General features: G+C 40.5%; 1 protein-coding gene across 1 annotated transcript; it reads left to right on the forward strand.

Moving 5' to 3' along the window:
• The first annotated feature begins 15,052 nt into the window (after positions 1–15,052).
• On the forward strand, positions 15,053–15,784 carry LOC141587984 (uncharacterized). Its single transcript, XM_074409444.1, has one exon. The coding sequence runs from the start codon at positions 15,053–15,055 to the stop codon at positions 15,782–15,784; it is 732 nt and encodes a 243-aa protein (XP_074265545.1).
• The last annotated feature ends 658 nt before the right edge of the window (positions 15,785–16,442 follow it).

Below are 16,442 nucleotides of genomic sequence, written 5' to 3' on the forward strand. Positions count from 1 at the left end.
TCCGGGTCAAAAACCGTCTTCATTTTCTAAAAACCGTTTAAAATGTGGAGTCGGAATGTTCTGGAATGTTCCGGATATTTCTATTCCATAATTTTAATCTTTTCATCTTTTGGCAAAATATATCCCGAAATCACATTTTGAACAATAAGGAAATTGAGATCTACCGCAATTCCATAACAGAAACGCGGAAATCTTTCTTCCGCAGGAGGGAACCTCTAAAAAAAGGACGCAGCACCTGTTGCGCCTCTTCCAAGAGTCGCAGTGGTTGTTGCGCCTCTTCCGCAGCTCTTTTCTGCGTATTTTCAGATCTTTTCGAGATTTGTTTCCAAAGTTTCAGTCATATCATAATTCCTCCGTGTGATTAGTATAAATAGGGACCTTCGTTCCTCATATTTCTCACGCGACTGTCCGCCCTTCTCTACTCCCTTTGCATTCTAAGACCGCTCTCTAAGCTTATTGACGTCTACGTGCTTGATCAATCGATCACGTAAGCTCGGATCCTTCTGAGTACCAGTCTCGTTGCATGACCGACCAATTTGACCAACTCCACTCATTAATCAAATCAATTTAATTTAAATCCTCTTACGAGGGCACTTTCATCATACATTCGAGTCAAGCAATCACTAATCGTTAACTTAGTTAATCTCATTTCGTCAAACATGTAAGTATGAGGGTGTAAATCCCAAATTTCATTATTGTATTTTATTGTATCAAATTAATGTAAGGTTTACGTCGAAAATATGCTCAAAACCGATTTATAAAACCCTTTATCAAACCTATTTTCACGGATTAACACTTTCTTCTTCTTCTTCCTTTGTTCTTTGTTTATTCGTCTTTTTTGTTCCGTCTCTTCTTATTTTCTTCATGTTCCATTCGCATAATAATTATAGTACATAGTTCATAATAATTTATTGTCCTTAAATCCAACTTAAATTCCTTATAATCAATATTTGCGGGTTTTCGTCATTAAAATCAAACCCGGATTTTAGAGATTCGATTTGTTCATATCAAGTCTCCGGAATTCGCCATTTGTATATATTTACATCTGTTTATTACAATCTTTCTTAATAGTTTGACATAAATAAACCTAATTAATTGATATTAATTTGTATTGATCACTTATTATTAATCACAATCGGTTTTAGTCCGTTTCAATTCATTCTTTATCGCTTTTATGACCAATTCACATGTAAATAATCTGTTAAATCACTTATACTCGAGTCGAATATCAATAATCGATCATTAAATCACCAACGAATATTAACAATACGCAGTTCCGGCTTCACAGCCAGAACTCACCTCAAGAACAGACGCAGTGACCACTGCGCCTCTTCCAAGGGATGCAGCACTATTGCGCCTGTTCCGGGGTGATTTCTGTCTCTGAACTTCCGTTCTTGCTTTGACCTAGTTTGTTACTTTACGTATTAATCGACTATTAATCGTAATATCACCACTAATCTGTCCGTCTTCTAACCTTAATTATTTTTTTTTTCTTTTTTTAAGTTATCCGTTTTAAATGTATTTTCGACGTAAATCATTGAATCATTGTAATTATTTTTAATTATCGCATTTTATTTATTGTACCTTTATTATCGTTTGTTTGCTTTCACATGTAATCAACCTTAAATCCCTACTTCGACCTAATGTATGCTAAATTTCGTGTTCACCGACTTAGTTAATTCTCACATGCTAGGATAAATTTATTGGATGTTGCATTGCATGCATATAATCGACAACATATCGAGTATAAATGACTTCCCTAATCATTAGTAGAGGCCGCTATCGAGGCGGGCGGGATTAGGTGTTCGATCAAAAGAGCTTCCTAATACGTACCCTCACCCCTTACTCCAGATCTCTGTGAACATCTGTGTTCATTGGCATCTACGAGAGTCATTCTAGACATAGAATGCTAAGGGTAACGAGTTCTTAGTGTCTATGTCATTACTTTGTGCTTGACATGATGCGAAGTATTCGAACTGTTCCAATTTCCCATAAAAATTGGTGGCGACTCCACAAATGCAAACGCTTGTTTCCGAAGCACCTCCATAGGCCCCCCGTGTCCACAGTTTGGCGACTCCGGTGGGGAGTAATACACTTACGTGTTGCCAAGGGCGAAACTTGAACAAGGTTAGGGAATAGTTTATATGAGACAGTTGTCGGTTTTCATTACTCGATCTTCTTAGATCGTTTTATTCGGCCTTCCTAGGCCCAACCCAACCTATTCGACCAATCGTCCCGTCTGGACGGTCCAAATTCTTATCTGGGCCTAAGGATGGATAGCGATTGACGTCAACCATACCATGATGCTTACTCATGTTTATATCAAGGGCTTTCACTACTCGAGGAAATGGACTAGGAACCGACCTTACTCTTGTTTGGCACGGACCTCTCCACAGACCAGGGTTTGATTGCTCGGTATGGCAACCCGCCTTTTTAAGCCAAACCCCTTTAAATGCACTCAACATACTGTTATAATGCATGTTTTAATGCTTGTATCATATGTGATCACCATTTTCTAAACAAAACCATGACTAATTTTGTAAAATCAAAAACCTTTTTCAAAACATAAATATTTCCGAAAAATGGCCCAAATTAGCATAAAATGAGTCAAAACTCTGTCTAAATATCGAGTCAAAATTCGGGCCTTAAAACCCATTTTAAAACCTCGCTTCGAGTCAACACTCCTACCACTACACTACAGTTGATTAGGACAAATATTTAAAAACTTTGTCATTTTCAAACCTCACTTGACACAAGTGACACACTACCACTCCACAATTCGAGTCTTTTCTTTTAGTAAGTGTGCTAGAGTGGTCGATCGTGTTTTGATTCGTCGTCGATCTCTTATCCAGTTTTCAAGATGCCTGAAACTAGTACCACAAGTGCCAGCGGTCAACCCCCAAATGGTAATGATCAAATCCTAGCTGCGCTCGCTCGTCTCCAAAAAAGCCAAGACCAAGTTTATGATCGCCTCAACACAATCGAGAGCCGAATTGTTGCTGTAGAAACTAGACTCTCTCTTGCAGAAGATGAAGTTCCTAGTGAATTTGTGCATGATAACCTTCCACCCTACGTTGGACAACCAGAAATCAACCCTCCAGTAGGTCTTACTGAAGCTGAGAAGCGACTCCAATACTTGGAGGAGTAACTAATGTACCTCAAAGGAGATGATATCTATAGGTAAAACAATCGCAAGTATGAGGCCGCGAGCGCCAAATTACCAACCAACTTCAACATGACTGATATCCCAAAGTTCAAGGGACATGAAAACCCTTTGAACCACATTCGTGCTTTCAAAGACTACATGTCTATCAAAGGCATCAAACCTGAGATGTTCTTAAGGATTTTTCCTTCATCTCTCCACACCATTCCTAAGCAATGATTTTACTCTCTAGAGCACAAGAAGATTTCCACCTGGGATGACGCCACAATCGAGTTTGCTAAGCAATACGCGGATAATGCTGAAATCCAAGTCAATATGCGCACTCTAGAGGTTCTTACCCAAAATTAGAAAGAATGCTTCACTGACTTCCTACGTAGGTGGAGGAAGACTAGCACACAACTTGTCGAGCGTTGGGATGAAGCTACCTTGTGGAAAAGTTCGTGGATAACTTAAGACCCATTTATGCAAATCACTTGAGGTATCAAAACATTAAGACCTTCAAGGACTTAACTGTGCTAGGGACAAGAATTAAAGATGACATCCGTAAAGGACTCTTGTCCAAAACGGTGGGTCGTGGATATCAAGGCCCAACGAGTCGTTCGTATGGCTCTACAAGCAAGACTGGTGGGGTTAACCTTCTCGAATCATCAAAGAAGAATAACCCCCAAAGGAAGTTCACAAACATTGGCGACACATACTCCAATGCTTTGAAGAGATTGATGAAACAAGGTAAGCTCCAATCCATAGGTCCTACACCTGATCCGAAAAAGAAGTCCAAGTTCTGGGATGAAAATTCATACTGAGAATATCATAGAGGTAAGGGACACGATACAGAGAAGTGTTACAAGCTAAAACATGTCCTTCAAGATATAATCGAAGACGGTCGCCTACCCATACCTCCTGGAGGTAAGCCTAACAATACTCAGAATCCTCATGGCGTTCTGATGATTGCAAATGAAGAATCTACCTTAGATTGTTCACACCTCATTTCTCCAATCGAAGATGAGATCCATGCATTAGAAGATGAGGGGAATTATTCCACAATTTCTCCTACCATAGTTGACTTTGTTGCATGGGCAAAGAGTGTCAGTAGACAAGTCTCATAACTGGAATATGTAGTAGCATCCCTCCGCAATCCAAAAACCATGCCTAAGGAGAGCACGCCACTAAATCTTTCCCGAAATTCTACAATGCAAAAAGTGGTAACCGTGGTTGATAACCTAATCGATCAAATAATCCACTTAGAAGCTGAAATCATCAGGTTGAGAGAGTTTGCTACCGTCAACGGAGTATGGGCCGATGACGATGAAGATGAATACCTCACTGAGCACTACCTAGTCAAGATTAGTGAGGACATAGTCAAAAATAGTGAAGACCAATATATAGACCACCTTACTCGTTCAGGGCGTCCATATCAAAATGTTTCTCAAAATGGTCCCATAGCCAATGGCCCAATTACTAACACCAACGTCGTCACACCAAATAATGGCGAAGATACATCTACTGACCACTTGCTAAAGCAATTACAGAAGACAAAGGCTGATCTTTCAGTCTGGCAACTAGTCGCAAGTTCATTCCCTCGTCGCCAAGTTTTGCTGCAAGCCTTGGCTAAGTTAAACGTGGCACATAACTCTACACCTGATGACGTAGTCAACTTGGTCTTCCAAGATTGAACTAAGCTAAGTAACCCAGTTACTTTCTCAGATGAGGATTTGCCACCTTTCGGTACTAGTCACAACCTGGCTCTATACATTACTGTCATTTGCCTAAACAAGAACGTGCCAATGACTTTGGTGGATGATGGCTCTGCGGTCAATGTCATACCATTAAAAACAGCATATAAGTTAGGCATGAAAGAGTCGGATTAAACTCCTACTAACCAAGGTGTTCGTACATACGATAGTACACGACGTAAAGTAGTAAGACTAATCAACCTCACCATAGCCACAAGGCCAATTGAGCGAAAGATTAACTTTTAAATAGTGGATATCGAAGCATCATTCAACATACTTCTGGGAAGGCCTTGGATTCACACTTCCAAAGCAATAACATCCACCCTCCACCAGAAAATCAAGATTCCACTAGATGGCAAAGTAGTGACGATCACTTCGTCACCTATCAAGGCAGCGATAGAAAAGATGTCAAGAAACCAAGTAATTACAGATCCAGTATACGAGCTTGGGGACTTCCATAACATAAACCTTGTAGAAAGTAAATTGGCACCTCTATACTTCGATCCATATTCCAATTTAGTGGTCAACGACATACTCAAGTCTCAGGGATACTTCCCGGGAATGCCACTGAATCCTACCCAGAGAAATACCTTTGCAACTTACAAAGAAGGAAACTCTCAAAGGATACCACTAGGATTGGGATACAAACCCACGAAAAAAGAGGCTCTAGAGATGCTCACGCAGTTCCAAAACCGTAAGAATGTGGGAATCCAAATGCGATCCTATGTCCCTGCCCTAAATGAATACTTCGTTAGAGAAGGGAGTCAGGAATACTTTCATGAGTTTCCCGAACCTTGGCACTATAAAGGAAGACAGCTAGCTGGAATCGAGATCTTTCACGATTGCTACTTCACTCCTTCAGAAACGGTTCCTACCGTCAAGACTCATCAAGCACCTTGCTTAGACGAACAGGTTGTTAGCCTTCTGTTTGGAGAAGACCGATTTGTTAAAGCTGCGCAGGACGAGATCATTACCATGATACTTCAGGATGACCATTTCAACCCTGCAGCGTTAATCACCGAAACCAGTTCATATCAACAAAAAGGATGGAGAAAGTCGATCAAATGGACAAACAATCAAGGAAGACTCTTCAAACTCACCACTGGAGAAGAGGAGATGTTCAAAGGAGAACTCGAATATAACGAATTTGAGTAAGAGTCGGAGTCGGAGTTGGAATCAGACTCGGAGTCTAGAGAAGTCCCTAGAGAGTCTCCTCCTGTTGTCACTCCGAGTCCCCTTGTTTCTCCTAGCATAGCATTGAGTAGTAACAGTAGCTTGGGAAATGTCCCAACAGCTGTCCCTTTACCACCACTGACTACTAAACAGTTAGCTTCTTTGTTCCAACTCTTTTCAAAATTTAATATGAATAAATCAGATTCTGCTTACTCTTTGTGTTATTCTGAATGCAATTCTATTTACGATGATAATGAGGATGATCCAGACCCAGAATCAATCGAATTACCTCCCTACATAGCTAAAAAAATATTACAAGAGGGGGAAGGGGCACCAGTTATAGAGAATACTGAACCCATCAACGTAGGAACCGAACTAGAACCCCAGGAACTTAGGATAGGGACAACCTTAAGCCCAACCGAAAGGGACAGTTTCATAGACCTCCTACACGAGTTCAAAGACGTTTTTGCTTGGTCCTACAAAGACATGCCAGGGATCGACCGAGATATTGCATAACACAGAATTCCAATCAAACCAGGTTTCAAACCTGTAAAGCAGAAGCTTCGTCGGATGAGGACAGAATGGGCTCTTAAATTCAAAGAAGAAGTCGATAAACAATTCAAAGCGGGGTTCATCAAAGTTTCCGAGTATTCAGACTGGGTGGCCAACATAGTACCAGTACCCAAAAAGGATGGGCGAATCCGAGTTTGTGTTGATTTCAGAGACTTAAACAAAGCGAGTCCCAAGGACGACTTTCCTCTACCACAAATTGACATATTGGTGGACAATACAGCAGATCACGCGTTGTTATCCTTCATGGACGGGTATGCAGGATATAATCAGATCAAGATGGACATAGAAGACATGCATAAGACTGCCTTTGTTACTCAATGGGGAACCTATTGCTATACTGTTATGCCATTCGGATTAATCAATGCTGGAGCTACATATCAACGCACTGCGACCACACTGCTACATGGCATGATGCATAAAGAAGTAGAAGTGTACGTGGATGATATGATTGTCAAGTCCAAATATAGGAAGGGACACATTGATAACCTTCGCAAATTCTTCCTAAGACTACGAAAGTAAAACATGAGGCTCAATCTTCAGAAATGCGCATTCGGGGTAACATCAGGCAAGCTTCTGGGATATGTCGTCAGTCAACGGGGAATAGAAATCGACCCTTCCAAAATCAAAGCTCTAATCGAAATGCCACAACCTCAGACAGAGAGGGAGGTTAGAGGATTTTTAGGCAAGGTGCAATATATAAGTCGATTCATATCGAAACTTACCATGATCTGTGAACCCATTTTCAAGAAGCTTAAGAAGACAGATCATACCATATGGGATGACGACTGTCAAAAGGCATTTGACAAAATTAAGGAGATACTAGCCAAACCACCAGTGCTCATGCCTCGTCAACGAGATCAACCTCTTGGTTTATATCTCATAGTGACCGAAACAACCATGGGGGCTATGCTAGCACAAACCGTCGGAAAAGAAGAAAGAGATATCTACTATCTTAGTAAGAAGTTCTTGAAGTATGAATTCAAGTACACACCTCTCGAAAAGACATGCATCGCTCTTGTGTGGGCAACAAATAAGCTAAACCATTACATGCTTAGCTACTCCGTCAAGGTGTACTCCAAAATGGATCCCGTCAAATACCTTTTTGAAAAACCCGTTCTCAATTGACGCTTGACAAGATGGACCTTAATGCTCTCAGAATTCGATCTCAAATACGTATCTCTGAAGGTCATAAAGGGGCGCGCCGTTGCCGAGTTCTTAGCAGATAATCCCATCAACGACACCCAAGCAGTAGACACATGGTCATTCCCAGACGAGGATATACTACAAACCAATGTAGACTCTTGGGACCTTTATTTTGATGGAGCATCAAACCTAAGAGGATTTGGAATAAGAGTATTGCTCATTTCTCCTGAAGGTGAGCATACACCACTCTCTGTTAAACTCGACTTCGAGGTGACGAATAATGCAGCAGAATATGAAGCTTGCCTCATTGGGCTACAAGCGACAGTAAGTTTAGGCATAAAAAATCTTCGAGTTCACGGATACTCATCCTTGATCATCAACCAAATTACGGGATCTGGGAAAATTCGAAGTGAAAGTCTAGCACTCTATCAGGCTAGGATAGATCAAGTTGCCCAATTCTTCGATCAAGTGACCTATCTACCCTACCTCGAGAAGAAAATCAGTTTACAAACGCTCTTGCAAAACTTGCATCTCTGATTAACATGCCAGACGACATGGTAGAAATGCCTTTATGCATCGAACGACGGTCAGAACCAGCCTATGTGCACCAAATTACAGATGAAGAGGAAAACCCAGGGGAGCCTTGCTTTCAAGCCATTCTAAACTTGAAGCTCAATGATACATATCCACCAGATATGGATAAGAGAGGACAACGTCCTTTACGCCTACTAGCTTCCCAAAATATACTCATGCAAGGAGAATTGTACAAAAGAACACCTCTTGGTGCAGTCTTACGTTGCCTTGATCATTCACAGGCACAGAAAGTGATGGAAGAAGTTCATGATGGAGAGTGTGGCCCTCACATGAGTGGACCAATGATGGCAAAGAAAATCACGCACCTGGGATATTACTGGACCATAATGGAATCCAATTGCATCAAGTAGGTTAGACATTACCATAACTGCCAAATCTTCGAGAATGTGCAACATGTCCCTCCTTCACTACTCTACACCATGACATCTCCTTGACCATTTTCTGCTTGGGGAATTGACATCATCGGGAAGATCACCCCAGCCGGAATAGGAGGTCACTGTTTCATTTTGGTGGCTATCGACTATTTCACCAAATGGGTCGAAGTGGAATCTTACACTTGTCTCACAGCCAAAAACGTGGCAAAGTTCATACAAACCAATATCATTTGTCGATATGGTTGCCCAAACGAAATCATCAGTGACAATGGATCACATTTCCAGGCTGAAACTGAACAATTGCTAGCCAAGTACAAAATCAAACACCACCATTCCTCGCCATACAGACCACAAACTAACGGCGCGATGGAGGCAGCCAATAAGAATGTTGTCACAATCCTCAAGAAAATTATCGATAATTATCGCGATTGGCCCAGTAAGATACCATTCGCCTTATGGGGTTATCGCACATCTGTTAGGACGCCCACTGAGGCTACTCCTTTCTAAGGATTAAGCCTAGAAACATCAAAGAAGGAGACTTAGTCCTCAAATCAGTTAGAGCACTTATACTTGCTGATCCATGAGGAAAGTTCAAACCCAACTGGGCCGGACCATTCTTGGTCAAGTCCATACTCCGGGGGGGGGGGGGTGCGGTTAGGATCACAGACCTAGATGGGAATGAATTTGCTAATACAACTAACCTCGACCAACTGAAACAATATTATGCCAAACATAGGACAAACACGCGCCTCGCATAACACCCACGTGCCGCTCATGCGACACGAAATAAAAATGGCCCATGGCCCGCTGAATTAAAACTTATGTCACCTTGCTCATGCATTTTGACAACTCGTCATCCTCATATCATCAAATAAATTGAATTGTATTTTAGGAGTAAGTAAAGCTCATGCTCAATTTCTAGTTCACTACAAGCTCTTGCATAGAATAATTATTCTCTTACATTTGCTCGAACTACGCGCAAGGGTTTGATTTCATTTTATTAAATGAATACGTAGGCAATCTTTCAAAGGATACAACCCATTATTTTAAATGTAAATAGAAGGACAATTGCATTTGCATTTGAAATACGACAAGAATAATAAAAGAAAATCATAATAGTTTCATAACTAATTAATGTTTTATTCATTTCTTCCATAAATAATAATAATACGCCACATAATATAAAAATGCTGAAAAATAAATAGGCTAGGATTCTAAAAACCCCACCACTTATTACAAATAATAATAATAAATAATACTACGACTTAGGCTACTCTTCCATCTTTCCCTTACCTTTGTCATTTTTATCATACTTCTTGTCTCGACCACGAGCCGAGCGCTCCTGTGCTATCTCAGACCTAATCACCAAAGGTCTCTCTCACGGTCTAGCCTTACCATTTCGATCAACCACCATCTCTACGGCAGGAGCGGTCTTTGGTTTCTTCGACGGATGATCGACTCGAAATCCGGCCTCTTCCTCTCCCTCAGTCAAATACTTCTGGTTCTCCTTTTCAATCTCACGAATCTTGTAGTCAATGGGCTCGCGCTTCCTTAATTTCTCGCGCTCCTCGGGATAAAGTATAAACCACGTGTTCCTCTGAGCTCATTTGAGGGCCCATTCTCGACGACTCTCGGTAGTATGTGCCAATGCAGTCTGAGGAATGGTATCAAGTTTAGGAATCTTCTGCTTAAGGCCCACCTGCTTCATCAATCTCTCCGGGAAGATGCATATCATGAATTCCAAGCCAGGAATGCGAACTGACCGAGTAGGATCTAAGGATGACACTCCAGTGACTGACTTGAGATGCCACCATGGCACAATCCATCTGATCAAAGGACCATCTTCATTCTTCAACTTGTTCTCCCAATAGTTGCAAACCCGAGTGAAGTCCACCATATAAAGCCTGGTCCTCCTTGCAATCGACCAAGCATGATATCCTGCCACATTAACTGGGGGCTCGATCAACCGCAGACGCTCCATGAGCCAAACCTACCAAGAAGACAGGAATTAATGTCCAACCAAAAAAAAAAAAAAATTTAAAAATGGTTGGCATTGTACATAGAGGTTCTTACCTGCAAAATGATAGGACTTCCCAAATAAGGATGCTTGCGGTTGGCTTTTCTATTATCCAGCCCCAAAATAATCTCTCCTCGGCACAGACACGCTGGGTTCCTGCGCAGCTCCATCTGTTCAACCAAGCTCAAGTAACGAGGATCCCCTTTCATTTCCTTATCAACATGCCCTCGGAGGACATAACCATGCAATAGGCAAAATCCGAATGCCTACGCCTCGCCACATAAGAGATAGAAGGGTCTTCCCTGTTTATAAATCGATCAATAAAGTCAAGCATACGGACTCCTTTTGAGGTCACAAGACGGTCAACCTCAGCTTTAGTCAGTCCAAGCAAATCTCTAAATTTACTTTTGTACCCTTGAGAGCTAGAGGGCATGGCAGGCACATTTTCTGGATCTCATCCTCCAATTGCAGCAATTTCCTCAGGAAAAGGCCAGATATCACCTCCAGGGAAGGCAAACACATGGAAATTAGGGTCCCAATATTCGAGACAAGCATCCAAGAAAGGTTTCACAACCTTCACCAATTTGAGACTCAAGATTGACCCTAAATTGAAAGCACCCATGTCATGCTTCTCAACGTTTGTAAATTCATTTGTCCACTCCTTGAGACGGTTTTCAAAGGCATCCATAATTTGTGAATTTTCTTCTATGAAAATAAGAGATTTTTTATGAAATAGACGGAAGACGGATAAAGGAATTATGTGAATAAAAGCTCCCTCGACGTCTATATTTATACTAAAAGCTGCTTCCTAATTTCGGTCAGAACTGACCGACTGGGGAAATGGCGCAGCACCTGCTGCGCCTCTTCGAAGGTTCGCAGCTCTTGTTATGCCTCTTCCTCAGAAGGACTTCTGTGATTTTTCCGCTTTGGATCTTTCCTAATTTCTTTTGGGTATAATTTCCTATTCCTATAGGTTATTATTTTGGTAATTCCGTCAAATTACCATATTTTATGATTCCCAATTTTTCGGGCACGCTTTTCGAGACGAAATCGACATTTTCGCTAAATGAGCACACTTACCTATTCCATTTTATTTTCTTTTTTGGGGGAATCATTTCACTCCCCGTTTCACATTTCAAATTTATACATTTCTTTTTACGTTTTTTTAGGAGGTAGCCCTCCCTACGTCCGGTCATTTTTTGGCATTTTCGTCATTTCTGGGCAATTTTTTCGCATTTTTTAGGTCTTTTTCTCATTTTGCGCTACTTTAAGCCATGTGTATATTATATGTTTTATGTGCAAATTCTATGTAAATTTCGGCAGCATGACGGCATAAACCGTCATCTACCAAACTTGTTCTAAGTTAACTTACAGGAACAAACAGACAACTCGGCAGCAAAGGCACTCAGGCCATCATATACACAACCAAAATGCTATATGTACATCAAACTGGGGGATCTTGCCCAAAACAAGTCCAAAAGTCCAAAATGAAGTCCTAAATGTACAAAATATATACAATACAGCCGACAACAACACAAGCAAAGACAACTACTCCTGGTCATCATCCCGCTCGATGACCCTCGCCTCGAGAGCAGCAATCTCGGCGTCCCTGACCTCCAACTCCCTTAATAGGCGAGCTGTCTTCTCCTGGGACTGCGCCAGCTCCCGCTCCCTCTACAAATGAGAAAGAAATGCCTCATTTCAATCATTTCAAACAAAATGCGGGAAAATTACAACAAAATTCAAAATAAAATAAACGGTTTTTTCCCATGGTACCCTTGTGGTTTTTCACTTTGTCCATGGTACCCCTGTTTTTAAGAATATGCCAATGGGACCCTTAAGTTTACTTATTTGTGCCCAGTGTGCCACTACCGTTACAACTTCCGTTATTGGGCTACAATTGAGCGGCAAACACAACTTCTTAATGACTCTTATACTTCCTATTTTCCAAATCACCTTTATCTCTCTTATCACAAACAGAATTACACACACCAAAACCCTAAACAAAGCTTCCTGAATACTCTTTCAATTCATCTCCATGAACATTCCTCCTTAATTCACATCCAACAACATTCCTCCTTAATAGTGGTTGATGATTCATTATTTTGATCCTAAACAAATTAATCTCCTACTTGTTGTTGTTTAATCGTCAAAAGTCATCTTCATCGTTATAAAAGGTATGATTTTTTTTCGAAAACGATGATCAATTTTTTCATCAAACCAAAATTAACACGATATTCATCATACAAATTAATCTCCTACTTAAATGATTGTAATTTTTCATACATGCATTGATTTTTCCAGTTTTAATTAGGATTTTGGTGAAAGAAATTAAATTTCTGAATTTTTGTTTGTTTGTGTTCATAGGATGGGAGAAGTTTGGTTGGCATTTCATTATAAAGGTAAGAGCTTTGATTTCATTGTTCATGATGTCGATTTGCTTCAAGTTATTGACCTAATTTCTGATCTTGGTGATGAAGCACTGAAACAAAACGTTTTAATACCCGATCTTTATGATATGTGGTATAAGGGTAAATTTGGGGATAAAATTGCTATTTTGGGTGATATGAATTTGTTGGCAATGTTCATTACATTGCATGGTAAGGAGACAATTGATGTTTACTTGGAAGATACTGTGAAGCCTATAAAGGAGTTTAAATTAGCTACTGATCTTAAGAAAATGAGAAAGGAGGAAGAGGATAAAAAACAGAGGGAAGAAGATGAGTTGAGGAGGAAGGAAAGGGAGGCATTAGATGTTGAACCTTTAATCATGGAGGTTCCTGTCATTGATTGTGATAGTATGGAAACTGTGTATATGAGAGTTCTTGGGTCTCAGGATTGTTCACCACCTATAAACCCCCAAGCTCAGGATTGTTCATCACCTATAAACCCCCAAGCTGAACCACAAAATGAACCTATCCAGCCTAACAATTTCAGCCAAACACATTCTACATTTGCAACCCAGTCACAATGCCCCACTTCTGATAGATTTTCAACTCAAACTCAACAACAAACTGCACCTACACAACCTTACTCCAAAAAACAACCTGAAACTCAAAAGAAAATGGCAAAAACCACTGCTAAGAGGAAGGGAGTTTATGTTGCACAAGGTAGAAAGAAGAAGGGTGTAGAAACCTCAACCACAGAAGAAAGGCCTAAAAGAATGGCTGGTGAATCAGATAGGGGACAGGATGGTCTAAACATCAATGAGGAAAGTGAAGGATCATCTGATGAAGATTTCACATGTGATGTGGATGTGGATGGGGATGAGGACGGGGATGGGGAATCTGAATATGATACTGATGTAAGTTTAGATGAGGAAACTGAAGGCCTTGAGATGACTGAAGAGGAAGAAAGAGATGAGGCTAAACATCCATTTGATATTGATGTGAACAGAGATGGGGATGGAGAATATATAACAAAGGCTTACAAAAATGGGAGGATGTATATACCTCAAAAATTTGGTGAGATAACACTTAGGGAATGGGATATGTTTATGGCAAAAGAAGACTTACTGAATGTAGTAGCAGATTACTGTATTCAACACAGTTTTACTGTGGTTGTGTTGAAGTCTGATAAAGCAAGGTACACAGCAATATGTGGTGGAGTGGAGTGCACTTGGAAGATCCATGCTTCAATCTTGGTTGATAAGATCACATGGGCTATAAAGACCATCACTGGATATCATAAACAATGTTTAAATATCAAAAGAAATCCTTTAGCAAATGTAGCATGGATGACAAATAAGTTGAAACCAGACTTGATAGCAAATCCTTCAATGCCTGTCCAGTCAATGATGGACCTCCTCCAGTTCAGGTATGGACTTGAAGTAGCCAGTAGAACAATGTACAAGGTTAAACATGTTGTTGTAAAACTTGTTAATGGAGATTATGAAGAGCGTTACAACAAGTTAGCTGCATATGGTGAGATGATTAAAGCAACAAATCCTGAATCATGGGCTCTTATCACTTGGAATACACCTCTTGGTGAACAAAATAAAAATTTTAAAGCTATGTTTGTCACTTATAAAGCCTGGGTTCAGGGGTTCTTGAGAGGGTGCAGACCACTAATTGGAGTAGATGGCTGTCATTTAAAGGGCAAGTATAGAGGTACATTGTTGTCTGCCATTGCCGTAGATGGTAACAACAACTTGTTTTGTGTTGCTTTTGCTATTGTGGGTAAGCAATCCACTGATAGTTGGACATACTTCTTCAGAAACCTTAAGATAGCATTTGAACAGTAAGGATGTGTGAAATGGGATTGGACATTCATAAGTGATAGGATGAAAGGGGTAGAAAAGGCTTTGGAAACTGAGTTCCCAAGACACACTATGAGGATCTGTGCACAACACTTGTACTCAAATTTCAAAGAGAAGTATGGGGGACCAGTATACCATAATCTGTTTTGGAGGGCAGCAAATACCACATCTGTCCATATCTTCAACAAAGCTATGGAAGAAATAAGGAAGAAGTCAAGGCAAGCTGCAGAATACCTATTAGGTGTTCCTCAACAATGGTCTAAGCACCATTTTGAAAGGGAGGTAGTGTGTGATCACAACACTTCCAACTTTGTGGAATCATTTAATGCATTGATCAATGAATTGAGGGAGAAGCCTGTACTGCAGCTGATGGAGGGGATCAGAACAGATTTCATGCAGAAACATTCTGAAAGACGTGAAGTTGCTGAGAAGTTAGGGAGGCATGATCTAACCCCATATGCTCAGAGTATATTGGACTCAAATGCTTCTGATATCAGGTTTTGTGTAGTTATAAATGCTGGCCATGGTGAGCTTGAGGTTTCTGAAGGGACACAACCATTCCCTGTTGATCTCACTAAGCACACCTGCTTGTGTGGTTATTGGCAAGTTACTGGCATCCCTTGCAAGTATGCTTGTAGGGCTATTTACTACTTGAAGGGAGATCCTAAAAGATATGTCCATGCATTTTACAGTGCAGACAACTATAGGAACACATATCTTGATTATATACACCCAATGCCTAATGAAGATGCTTAACCAACATTCCCATTTCCACATGTGTTTCCCCCAATTCCTGAGAGGAGCATTGGAAGGCCTGTTAGGCAAAGAAAAAGGAAGCCAGATGAGCCAAAGAAGGGTAAACGATATGTTACCCTCAGATGCTCCATATGCCAAACCCTTGGGCACAATGCTAGATCTTGCCAGGGAGGTCCTACAGCTAGACAGAAGAAAGCTGCTGCTCAAAAGAAGAGGAAGAATGAGGGTCCTGTTCATGGTGCACCAAAGAGAAAGTCAAAAAATGATGAAGCATCCACAAGTAATTTAAGTTAATTAACTTGCTTAGTATTTAAATTTAGTTAATTAGTTAGTTAAATGAATTTGATGTTAGTTTTTGAAGGATATGCCACCAAGAAATCACAATGCACCACTGGTAAGTTTTTGGATTGTTATGTTGTAAATTTTGGGATGCATATGCTGTAGTTTTTGGAAGGATGAATCATGTAATTTCTTGGTGGCATATGATGTGTTGTAACATTTTGGATTGATGAACTACTTGCGCATGAATGAACTTTGAATGGAGTTGTTCAATGGAGGTGTTGAATGTGTTTTTAATGAAATGTCCATTGGAGGTGTTGAATGTGTATTATAGTGAAAAAAAGATAAGGAATAGCTGCTGAATGAGAAAATGGTATAT

The sequence above is a fragment of the Silene latifolia genome, chromosome 6, assembly GCF_048544455.1.
Source record: "Silene latifolia isolate original U9 population chromosome 6, ASM4854445v1, whole genome shotgun sequence".
NCBI classification, from domain to species: domain Eukaryota; kingdom Viridiplantae; phylum Streptophyta; class Magnoliopsida; order Caryophyllales; family Caryophyllaceae; genus Silene; species Silene latifolia.